Below are 12,849 nucleotides of genomic sequence, written 5' to 3'. Positions count from 1 at the left end.
GTCTGATGCTGAAATCTGTAAAATCATTAAAGCACTCCTCTGACGAATACAGTATGTCTTTTTCCACTCTTCGATGCGTTAGCAAATACAAGAGAATTGGGTTGATTTACATGATAAGTACCACTCAAAAAAAGATCAGCTACTTTGAAACAATAAAGAATAATTGAGACAGAACAATAGCCTATAAAACACAGGCAAACAATAATGACAATGTTTCTGACATCCTTTCTTCTGGAAAGTTATAAATGATCTAGCTAGACTAAAGGTAATACAGTATGCTCTATTATAAACAAGTCATTACCTTGATGAACCTATAATACCATTTCTGAGTTTACTGTATATTAGATTTGAAATATCCTTGATAATCACAGTACTTGAATTTCCTATTTCAGACATTCATCAGTATTTATGCACATTGTGCTACAGTACTGTACAGTATGTACTAGCTGAATGTTACTGGGATTCTCAAAGACAACATTTGGTTAAAGAAAAAGGGCTTGAAAACTATGAATAATGCACTCTTTCTAACTGTCTTGCCAAATAAAAATCGTCTGTGTCTACCAGAGATACAATATAGTGTACTGTTTATTCATTTTCACTGGGAAAAGGTGCATCGTAGCTTGAAGTTTCATTAGGCAAAGCAATTACAGGGGACTCTCGCAGATATTAAGGACAGCTTTTCAATTTCCTTTATTGTCATTTTTTGTCTGTTTCTACATTTTGGTAATTCATCTCAAATTTAAAGTAAAAAGCTGCTGGCCCCAAGATTGTTGACAGGTTAAAAGGAATGCTACCCTCAGTTTGTCACTTTTCCATCTTGCTTAGAATCGTACAGAATTTAGGGATAGCCAGTCCTACCTGCCAACACGTGAAGATTAACTGAACAAGGCATTTCAATTTCCTAGCCCCCGGTCAGAAAATTGAGTTTTCTTTTGAAGGACTGTCAGATCTGTCACCAAAAATGCTTTGAAAAAGTACTTTGGGCAGTTGAAATTTCAGATGCTGAGTAAATTGTTTGTTTTTCTCATTTTTTACTTCTTTAATGTAAAATATGCATGCCTTTGGTGAACATATGCATTCCAATCTGAATGTCATTTTCTTTAACAGAAAAGTGTGTAAGCTGTATATGTTCAAAGAAAACAATTTAAAATAAAACATTCAACAACAACCCCTCCTGTACAATCTACCGCAGATATTATTTGCAGGGCACATCAAACATAGCTATGGTGTGGATGTGAAAAATAATTGCATGTGAAAATAAACATGTCAACAAACATTTTAAAAGTCAATTTATATTGTTTCATGCAAGAGTATTTGCCAAAGATTTACTGATTCATTACACTGATTCTGTGGATATAAAAAAACGCACAGAAAACTGGTAGATCCAATATATCATAGCATGCACATTAATAGTTCCTGAGCTTTTTGTAACATTAAAATAGCATTGTTTTATTCCTCTCTGCACTCTGTATTATCATACAGATCTCCAGAGTGTCCTTGAAAAAGAACGCAATCTGATCTGCGGTATTTCTCTGTAGAATCCCCATATGAAGGTGCCTGAGTGCACTGCCTCAGCACAGTGGCTGCAGCACCTCATGAACTCTTGCCCTTGATAATAGCCATTCTTCAGTACTGTATGTTAATCATCATGGCAGATTCACACTATCCATCTTGCAGGGAAGACAACAAGAGACAAGACTATGTTCAAAATGGCTCGCGTCACACTGATCGGCTTATCTCATTACTGTATCAATTTACACAGAGTGTTGGAAATAAAGCACTTATGACAGAGTGGACATCACCATGTCTGTTTGTTAATCGCTGGTATTAGTAACAGAGCTGAATGTAACAAAAGAAGGGCTTAAGGTTTTTTTTTGTCTGTGTTCTGTTTCATTTTGCTGATGAGCAGAAAGATCTTGCCTCACAAAGCCAGCGCGTAAAATGATCATATCAGACGGAGTGTTTCCATTATTCGCTCTGGAGGTTTGTTGTAATACAAAGCCAGTAATTTGCGAATTACAAACCTCAGCAGAAAATAATGATCAACAAACTTAATTGGAACAACAAGCAAATTACAACCCTTTTACAGTGGGGTGGGGGATGCATACTGTATGTGAGTGTGTGTGCACGTTTAAAAACAAAGAAAAACAAAAAATACATGCATCCCTTGGTAGTACTGTACCTATGGTCACTCGTAAATGAACATTCAAGTGCACTGTGAGAGGCTGTGCATTGAGACAGCTGACTCTGCACCTGTATTGCAAGAAGGAAACATATCAGATAAAAAATGTTAAGATCAGCAAACCACGGTGTTCGGACACGCTGACATAACTACATGCCATGAAAGTAATGTTGAGCAAATGTAACTTAATGAAACACCGGTTTATATTGCACTGAAACTTTTAATACTTTTAATCCATGAAATGGATATTGAATTCAAGTGTAGAGAGGTGCCCTGGGAACAGAACTGATGTAAGTCCAGACTTGCAGATGTTTTGCGTGTAAAGCTGCTACAAAACACACACACACAACATGGCATGTTTTCAAAGTTGTACAATATCAATTCTCCAGCATCATCCTAACATAAATACTAATATATGGATTCAAACAAAAAGCCAAGGCGTGTTATTTCAATGTTAGTACCCAGGCATACCACTTATTTTCTTTCAGGTGTGGCAGTGTGGCGGCAGTATGGAGGTTTTGCCTTGCGCCCGAGTCGCTCACATTGAACGCACAAAGAAGCCTTACAATAACGATATTGATTACTATGCAAAGAGGAACGCACTGAGAGCCGCAGAGGTGTGGATGGACGAATTCAAGTCCCATGTATACATGGCCTGGAACATACCTATGAATGTGAGTACTTTTGCATGTTCTTAAAGCTGTTGTTTTTTGGGGAATTATTCCTAGGCTGGTATTTTTGAAACATTTGTCAACTGTAACATTGTTGGACCTTTCGATTTGCCTGCTCCTCAGGAGAAAAGCAATTTTCATATTACTGAGCTACAGGATGATTCTTAATTTCTTCAGGAAGGCAAGTCCATTATCTTGGAAGCTGTTATTGATCTTGCATAAAAACATAAGGAAGTTTACAAAGAATAGGAGGCTTTTTGGGCCATTTAGCAGTCAGTAGTTAATTCATCCAAGGATCTCATCCAGTTGTTTCTTAAAAATCGTTATCTTTGGTAAAGAACTATTTAATAAAACATAATAAATCATTAGATGATTTAGAATGAGCTACCGTATATAAACATGGCTGTGCAATACTGGAGTTATACCTTTGAATGGCTAGCCCAGTAAATGTTGAGGACTAATTGAAATGATGTGCAAATGAGGTAGAATTCAAAAACACTCTAAAATGTGACCTCTCTGCATCCCATGGGTTAATGATCACTTACCAGTCAATGCAAACAAGCACAGGATCAGCTTATTATTAAACACGAAACGTGCTGTAGACTTAGCAGTAATACAAAAAAAATATCAGATGGATCAGTAAGCATTAGTTTGAATACACAAATGTGAAGATTGTTTTCATGGTGTTTATACACAATTCTGTCTCAGTTCTGACCATACTGTATCTATCAAGTGAACCTCTCTGGTCCAGTCAAACCTGAAATTTGCAACAACTTGATGACCATGCCATGAAAATTGCACATACTACAGTATATTCACCAATACAATAAATCCTGACATTCTCTTTACCAAATACCATTTTTAGCTGTTTACGTTTATTGGATTTATTTTTAATTTAACAGTTTTGTGGTCTAAATTCTGGATATAGCTGGATACAACCCACCCTTTTGAAAACAGGGAATTTATGTAGATGCTTAAATGAGTGTAGTGACCTTCACACCCCACCCTCAATGTTTCTTCTTGTGAGAAATATTGTAAGCCAGTAATTGAAGTAGCTGTCATCATTACTTTAAGTATGCATGTCCCTGCTTACTGAAGCAATTGAAATGCTACAAGTAAATGGTTTCCTCAAGCACATAATTAAGTTAATTACTTTTAAAATATAAGATATGAAACAAAGCTAAAGTAAACAGAACAAAATGGTGATTTATTGAAATCTAAAATATGATGCGTGCATCGTGAGCTACAATTTCAAAGACCTAGCAAAATAATTATTGAAGAGTACTGTAGGTGCTGCAATTAAAATATTTACACACAGCATTTGAAATACCGGAGCACTTAATGAAGCACTTTGTCTTTGGAGGTTAAACACCAGAGTCTGTTTTAGCTATTATACATTCTCATCATAAATCTTGGAAGGTGTCCACATTATACCATGAGTGCTTTGAGCTCTCATAATTAAAGACCTGATTAAAATTTGCAAAGCATAGCATCAGCTCTAATGGAGGAACAATGGGATTCTCATGAGAGTGGCATTACACTCATTCTCTTGTAAACACTGCCTAAAAAAGTTCACCTAAGAATCAATAGGATAGGTCTTTTCCACGTTTGGTGTGTTAGTTGTCATGCTGCAGAATGCGCTTTCAGACAGTTAAAGATAAAACAGTAGTGTATATAAAAGTGTATATTTCCACCTTACAGGGGGCATGGTGTTTGGGAATAGACTGCAAAAAAGGGCAAGTTTAATAATGCTTTCTTTTACTGCATTTTAACCAATGTTATTCCTACAGCTCACTTTCTAAAGTTTTATGCTGCTTCCGACTCATGTTAAAAGTAAAAGGAGAAAATTCTCTGAACGTCTGTGCGTTGATAGTTTCTCTCTCCCTCTTTGCTAATTTAACAGAACCCTGGTGTTGATTTCGGAGATGTTTCGGAAAGAATCTCCTTGAGAAAAAGACTGCAATGTCGGAGTTTCCGGTGGTATCTTGAAAATGTCTATCCTGAGATGAGGATTTACAATAACACCATAACCTATGGAGAGGTAAGAACTGAACTGAAACTGAATCCTTATTTTTAAGAAGGTTTTAATCGTTGTTTGTTAGAAAAACAAATGTGATTCAGATGGAAATGTTTGCCGTTAAAGGAATTGTTCCAGAGATGATGACTCAAAATGAAATGAACAGTGTCAGTCCTTTGTACTGTGCTCTGTAATCTCCATTGTAAAGTAAACTAGGAGAACAATTTCAAATATATGATCAGATAATAATGGAGTCAGAGACTTGACAGGGAAAGTGTACTAAAGGAGTCATGTGTTGCAGTTGTGTTGCCTGTCATATCTGCAAATGATTGAGAAAATTAATGAATTATATTATTGGCCACTTACTTAATGTCCTATTTCTTTGTTGCAGCAGAAATGAAAAAAAAACAATACATGCCATAAAGTAACTATAAACATTTGCAGAATTACATATCAGATTATTAATATTGTACATGCAGTTAAAATATCATTGCTGTATAATATCACTTTGATAGTTTGTGTTCAGTTAAATAATGTTTGAATTTGCTATGGAGGATCGGGATAATCAGGACTATTCATGGTTTTTCATGTCAAGATAGAACACTTATTTGCAAACAAGACCATTCTATTGTTTCAGACTATTATTGGAAATGTGGGACATCGACTTTAAACAATAGACCTCTGCTCAATTTCATTGTCAACATCTAATGTACGTTCATTTATTTTTGTTAAATAGAACAAAATGTTACATAAAGCATTAAAAACAGAGAGATGTAATAGAATGTTATGTTCCCATAGCAACTGGGTCTAGTTCTATTGTTTTAAATGAGGACTGTAGGTGATGGGGTTTTAATTCAACACTTTAGGAACAGACATCCATGTTCGATTTACTAAGCCAAGGATGATATATATCACTAAATTATACCTAAAACTGTATGCTTTTTGAGCTGAAAAAGATGTTATAACAGTTACCCTCATAATTGTGACAATCTATTTCACATTGATTTCACAATAGAAGTAACAATATTATTGGAATATTAGACAAAGTATTGAAAGAAGGAAGCCACTAATGCCTTGTCCTACAACTACAGTAATTCTACATATAGAAATATTATGAATTCAGCATACTTTATATTATTTTAACTTAGTGTTTACTGAAAACTGCTTTCATTTGCCAGTGATCTGTACCACAGTGAAGTGTCTGGCATATCTAACTCATAAGCATTGCTCTATAAGAACGCAAGGTGTGATGTTAAAGTCTTAGTACTGTATGAACTGAAGTGAAAGCACCAGATCGGGACACATCCCACTGTAACATATCCACTGTAAAAGATCCGGCTGCCACAGTGATATCACAGTGAATAGGTGGTCAGACATTCTTTGCAAATTAATACTGCAAATGTTTCACACACTGTCTCATATGCAGTCAATAGAATTAGGTATGAATCAGGTCTTGAGGCAGGAGTAACTCACACTGTTATAAAGGAATGGTTTGCATCATCTGTACTTGTTTCTTACTGCAAATCTATTTGTCATTTTTTTTCATATTTATCTCGTTTTCATTTTGTTTAGATAGCTTATAGGAGGACCGTAGTGTGGTGGTTAGGTTTCTGGGTTCATGGCTTGTGTGCTGTGGGTTCTAGTCCCCAAAGTTGTGCCTAGAATGGGATACGTTATCTTCACTGCTCCTATCCACCCACTTCTATAAATGGACAGTCGACCCATTCAGGAGTAAAGTCATGTGTTCTCTGTTTACTTAATGCCATGGAAACCAGGATGGACTCTCTGGACTGACAGATTTGGACCTATCTATCTAGATTTTGGAATATTGTATCCTTACTAAAAATAATAGCAATAATGGCTCCCCAAAATCAGCTGAGAAGAAAAAAACTTCATGAAGCGTGGAAGCAGCAGGGGTGGAAGCACTGTTTCTTCATTTGTCAAGATAAATGATATACAGATTTAGAACTTGGCGTGGACACCTGAAGGCTTTTTGCTGTCCTGACAGATCAGTGATGCTTATCTAGAAGCTCTTAGTAAACCACTACAAGATAAATATTCCTTTCATCTCTTTTTTTGTCTGGTTCTTCCCCAGGTGAGAAACAGCAAGGCCAGCGGCTATTGCTTAGACCAGGGATCTGAAGACGATGATAAAGCCATTCTATATCCATGCCATGGGATGTCATCTCAGGTAGGTGCTTTTATTTTTTTCTCTCTCTCTCTCTTTCTCTCTACACCTGGATGCCATGGTTGCCTTTAATTGTCCAGGGCTGTTAAGCAAAGAGATTCCCTTGACAAATTGGTACTCTAGGAGTGATCAGGGGAGTCCCTTGACAAATTGGTACTCTAGGAGTGATCAGGGGAGCTAGGGTGTTTTGGAGAGAAAGTGAGCAATGTAGGGAAGATAAGAAAATATGAGAGATTACAACTGAGAAGAGGTTGCCTCATCTAGCCCTTTAGTAAGGTTCAACACTAGAAGACTGGGTTTTTGGCATGTATAGGGGGTGGCCTTTTCTCCTTAACATATTTTTGTAAACCCCATTAAATTCCTGGAATCCCTGTCTGAGGACACTTTCACTGTTTAATATTCACTTACAGTATGCCTCGCCCTCCACTACTACACAAAATGTCACTTGGCCATTAGAGACTCCTGCAGCTTGCTTTAAAGGACAGTACAATTATTTACTTCCTGGCAATGGAATAAAATAATGGATAAAGTTATCAACATTTCATCATAGATGATCACAAGAGCCAAGCAGAAGTCTGTCATCAGGTTAGATTTTAGCTATTATCATTCCCTACAGGCCAGGCGAGACAGGCAGAAGGTGTTAAAAGGCATGCAAATAGAGAAAATATGTTAATGGTATGACTTTTTTTTTTCTGTATAAGAAGATCATAGTACCATAGGCATGAAAGCAATAAAGTTATTTCATGAACCTGTCTGGAATTGTGTTGTTAAAAAGCTATTTCATGGCATGGAGACTAAATGCAATGTTGCAATACCACAGACAATTCCATTAATGTTGAGTGACAAATTAATGATAATGAATTTAATTTCTACATAAAGATCGTTGCAAGGTCTTTTTCCATTAATTGCAACATATCCCATGCTCTGGAATAAAACATGTAGTGAAATTCGTAAATTATAAGCTATATAGTCAGTACTTCAGGTTACTGGACTTGTGTCTAATTGTACAATGCAAACAATGAAACATTTGTGCAAAGACATTAAGACACGCATATTTGAAAGGAAATGCATTTCACCTAACAGTTTGTCCTACTTAATTTAAGAACCCCTTAAGTCCTCTGGGAGAATTGAGAATAAGAAGTGTGAGTTTCCACAGCATGCAGTGCCACTGCTCAAGAGGTCATGTGTTTTCATCCTGGAAGTCTCTTGTAACCCCTCATGTTGTGGTATGCCTCCTAATCTTAGCACATCACATTGCAGCGCTATCGCAACATGGTAAAGGACTGTATGTTGGGCCTCTAAATATCTGGGAAACAGGGCAGGATTAAACCTGCCAGCTTCTGGCAGTTCCTACTGCAAAAAACACACTATAGGCAACAAGAAAAGACTGCAGTCTCCAGTACACTAAGACAATGCTGTGAGTCATTTTGGATTTGTACTGTACTATAGATATGTTTCCTGTAGCAGAAAGATGGCTTTTTAAATGTACAAGTACATGATAATGTTTGTATAGTTTGAAGTGAATGTTAACTGTTCCTGCCTTCCCCAGTTTTACTATTGTGCGATTACTGCACTTTATGAAAAGATGAGGCATTCCTGAACATTCTTACTACTTGAAACAAAAATAGCTCATTAAAGATTTAGGAGACCTGAAAGTGCAGTGAAGCAGTGAAGCCATACTGGACCTGACTGGCTTTCTCAATACCTCCCCTGCAGATTAATACTTCCGACAGTCCAATTTTAACCTTATTAGAAAACAACAGGCATCAAGTAAAACCCAGGAACATATCTTAACAGGGGGATTATACAGCTCTTACCTTTGCCAAGTTCATTTGCTACTGACAAATCAGCTTACAAACTGTAAGATTTGAAAAACATTCAGTGGATGTAGGCTTACACAAAAGGAGCTACAACATATTGCTCATACTTTATTTAAAATAAACAAGGATAATATCCCTCCCACCACAATGGCATTAGTTTCCCTCATGCACATCACTGAAACAATTTTTTACAGGATAAATAAAATAATTTCTACAGGATAGTCATTTAGTGATTTAGGCCTGTTGTGTTGTGCTGTCATTGGGTTTTAGGAAGGAATTCATAAACCATTACTTGAGCTACATATACTGCAGGAGATGACCTCTATGTGTCTCATATACAAAAGCTATTTAATGTCACTGAAAATTTACTCCGACATAAAAATACAGCCCAGCTTTAAACTAACAAGTGATAAAATAATATTAGTGCTATAATACCTTAATGACACTTAAGAGAAAACAAAGTGTTTTTTTATCATAAACCCCTGAATGTAATTGGTCAAAATCAGACACAGAAACAATTGATGTTTTGCAAAAATATGTACTGTAGATGTTTAAAATGTGGTTACCTATTTCACTTGGGTTGAACCACTGAGTAAAACACTGTAGGTTAAGTCATATATTGGAATATTGGAAGATGCATATTTAAAGAGAGCAAAACAAAAGGCGTGCTGTCCATTAAGGAAGAGATCTTCTAAAACAGGTTGATATTACTGAGTATCACAGCAATATTCTTCTATTCACATTGCCCCACTGTATCTTACTGCAGTATCTGAGTTTGGAGGGTACCTTTTGAGGGCTTTTACATAGTACAGTGTACCCAATCCTGTATTAATTGCAATTAATTAATTAATTGTTCAACTTAGAACTATAACATGCTTGTTGTTCTATCATTAATGTATCATACTTTTTTTACATACAACTGCAGATGTGTATACTGCATGTGGTAAAAGGTTAAACCAGTTTTCTTTGAAAAAGACCATTGCACGCATTTTGCTGAACAAAGCAGTAGTTTGCAGTCTGCTCATAGTGAATTATGGAACAAAACAACATCTGTGAACAACCTGTGAAAGAAATTCACAATGATGTGTATCTGCATTGATTGTTTCCAACTCCCCCTCCTTACAACCACCCCATTGTTTGGCATCTTGTTTCTCGGGGAATATTTTTCTTATGAATAATTAAATCCCCACTTTCCTGATTGCCTCAGCCTTAGTGAATGTTTAATGTAATGTAGAAAGACAGAACCTTTATTTGCAAAACGATATATTATAATATCAAGTCAAATAGCTAAGAGCTTTCCAGGAACCACTTTTAAAATTTTAGTTTAGATGTTTGTAATTTTATCCTTAATTGTTTTTTCCCATTTTTTTATAAGGCAATATGTGTTGTGATTATTACTGCAGTAATTATAAATATAATTAAATACAGTACTATGCAAAAGTATTACTTGTAACAGTGGCAGTGATTTATGTGGTTGCTATTACTAATCAGACATGAAACTAAACATGCAAGGTAAATTTTCAACATTAAACTGAAGTAGGGAAAAAAAACAGAATTTCTCATCATAATTTATCAGTCCAAAAATAAACATGACAGGTTATGTTTTATTTTTGATGTTTTCTTTATTTGTATACTGAAAAGGGTTTCTGCCTTTTCAAGGGTGTAATACAAATTCATTAAAAAAATTAATCAATGGATTTTCTGGCAATGTGAAATATAGACCTTTTTAAAAATGATTAGTAACAAAAAATTATTTCCTAACCATTAATAAAGGATAGCTAAAACATTTGGGTTTTGCTAAAAAAACTATCTCAAGTCAAAGCTTGTATGGTCACTGGCAGAATTTTTGTACTGTTTTTTTTAACTGTTAAGTAGAACAGTTAGCATATATATGAGGATTTGTGATAGTATTTTTTCTCATTGGACTCTTAGAGATTAAAATTCTCTATACAGATTAGTGTTGTTTTAATCTATTTAATCCAAAACATTAGGCTGTTGATTATTTTGTACACCTGCAATCCACAACACAGAGCTTAGTGGAATTCTACTGATTGAAGCTTAGCAGCTCAACTACAAATGAGCACATATAATGCCTGACTATTAAGCTTGAAGAAACAGTCTTACTAAGGACTTTATAATGGGTAAGCCAGTAAAATCACTGTGCAGTTTAGGCCCTGAATTCCAGACCTCCCTGGTCTAAGGTCTGACTATGAAATGAGCAAATTCTGTTTCCCCAAGCACTATTGCACAATACAACGTATCACAGATGGGTGGCCTGAGCTGGGTGTCGTCAGACGCCTTACATTTTTGTTAATGATAGCTGCATTGTTGCTTCAATCAACGTCATTTCTACTGGAGACAGTACAGGGTATGCAGGGGAGTCAAGGACAGGGAACTTTGACTAGTGCATGTATGACTAGTTTGCATTCCCCTATTCCCCCATACTGCAAACTGCTTAAATGTGTAAAGACACGCTGCTTAACCATTTAGTTCTAGAAATTGGGAGGGTGTGAAAAGACTTGCCTTGGCCTTACCCTTGTCTGAGTGGTCCTCTTTCGTTTAAAGGTCAATAAAGAATGATTATTCAAGAACCAGCTGTACATTTTAACTTGCTCTTAACATCAGATAACTATGAAGTCCAACTGGAAAGAGATTTTACTATACCTCCGCATGAAATCAATCCAAATACTTTCTTAAAGCTTAGAGCAAAACTTGCCAGGTATTCTATTAATAGCATTTTGAATGAAAGGCTTTAGAAAATATTTTCTCTTCTAAGAAACAAAAATGTAAGGAATGATGTACAAATGCTTTAGACAGCAGATTTGTTGGTAAAAAATACTTTACCATAAAAGGGCTTTTTTTTATCATTGCATTTTTTAGTTTAGCTTTTTTAACCCCAAACTCTGAATTGTCCAATTGATCCTTTCTTGTTTGTGTTTTCTTTTTTCACTTACACGTAGGTAGCTTTCACATGATGTAGGTGCTTAAGCTATTGAAAGAACAATCGCCCACTATAGTTTGTAGTTTGAAATCTGTGTTCACGAATGTTTTTAATGTGCTGTATTCTCTGGGCCTTTGGCACAAGAATAAGAAAGCACTGGAAAGCCTTTTCTCTTGTCTGCTTTTATTCAGTTGGGAAAGTGAAGTGTTGTTTGAATTGGCCATTGTACTGGCATAAAAAAATACAGCATACTTATTGTAGAAAAAAATGAACTTTTTTTTAAAAAATGGGCACTTTCGAAGGCAGCAGCATCCCACTGTGGGAGTTTACTTTCAGTGTCCTTTGAAATCTGTTTCTGTATTGATCTGTGACTAATTCAACAGGGATGAAACTTCAACAATATCTTTGGGAAAAAATAAACTGTAGTATCTATCATTGTCCATGACAGCCTAATTTGTAGGCTTCCTGTCGCTCAGAATTAACCAGTTTATGTCTTTTCCATTTTAGCTGGCCCGCTATTCTACAGAAGGCCTGTTACAGCTAGGACCCTTGGGGTCAACCACTTTCCTGCCCGATACCAAGTGCTTGGTAGATGATGGGAGAGGAAGAACTCCAAGTCTGAAAAAATGTGATGATGTTACACGATCATCTCAGAGGCTTTGGGATTTCACTCAGGTGATTACAGATCTGAACAACTTACACTTCACTGGGATAAGGAGGATCTCATTTGACTTACAGAAATGAATGAAAAAATGCCATCAGACATTTTAGAGAATTACAATCAAGGTAGCATTTTTATCCAGGTATACATAAAGTGCTAGAATGCAATTTTCAACAGGAAAGTATTGACTCTGAATAAAACCCTTTTTGATCCAGTATATTAGTCAAGCTGCAGGTATAACCTACTGTAGTTAAAACGAAAGCTGCATATGAAAATGCTTGAGATTGATCTCTTGGGATCCTCTTATGCTAGTTTCAGATGTGATCATGAATTTTTATCATTATTAAAATACTTCCTTGTACGTCTCCT

The 12,849-nt window shown here is 35.9% G+C and overlaps 1 protein-coding gene across 2 annotated transcripts in view; it reads left to right on the top strand.

Moving 5' to 3' along the window:
• The window catches only part of galnt9 (polypeptide N-acetylgalactosaminyltransferase 9), a 183,571-nt gene that overhangs the window by 169,693 nt on the left and 1,029 nt on the right, over nt 1–12,849 (top strand). For both annotated transcript variants that reach the window (XM_006640301.3, XM_069182222.1), the window contains 4 exons: nt 2,671–2,856; nt 4,757–4,894; nt 6,966–7,061; nt 12,327–12,494. In XM_006640301.3, coding sequence (XP_006640364.3) covers nt 2,671–2,856; nt 4,757–4,894; nt 6,966–7,061; nt 12,327–12,494 — 588 coding nt within the window. The remainder of the gene's footprint in view (nt 1–2,670; nt 2,857–4,756; nt 4,895–6,965; nt 7,062–12,326; nt 12,495–12,849) is intronic.

Source organism: Lepisosteus oculatus, chromosome 22 (genome assembly GCF_040954835.1).
Source record: "Lepisosteus oculatus isolate fLepOcu1 chromosome 22, fLepOcu1.hap2, whole genome shotgun sequence".
In the NCBI taxonomy this organism is placed as follows: domain Eukaryota; kingdom Metazoa; phylum Chordata; class Actinopteri; order Semionotiformes; family Lepisosteidae; genus Lepisosteus; species Lepisosteus oculatus.
The sequence above is the reverse complement of the archived record's forward strand: the minus strand, read 5'-3'. Positions and strand labels throughout refer to the sequence as shown.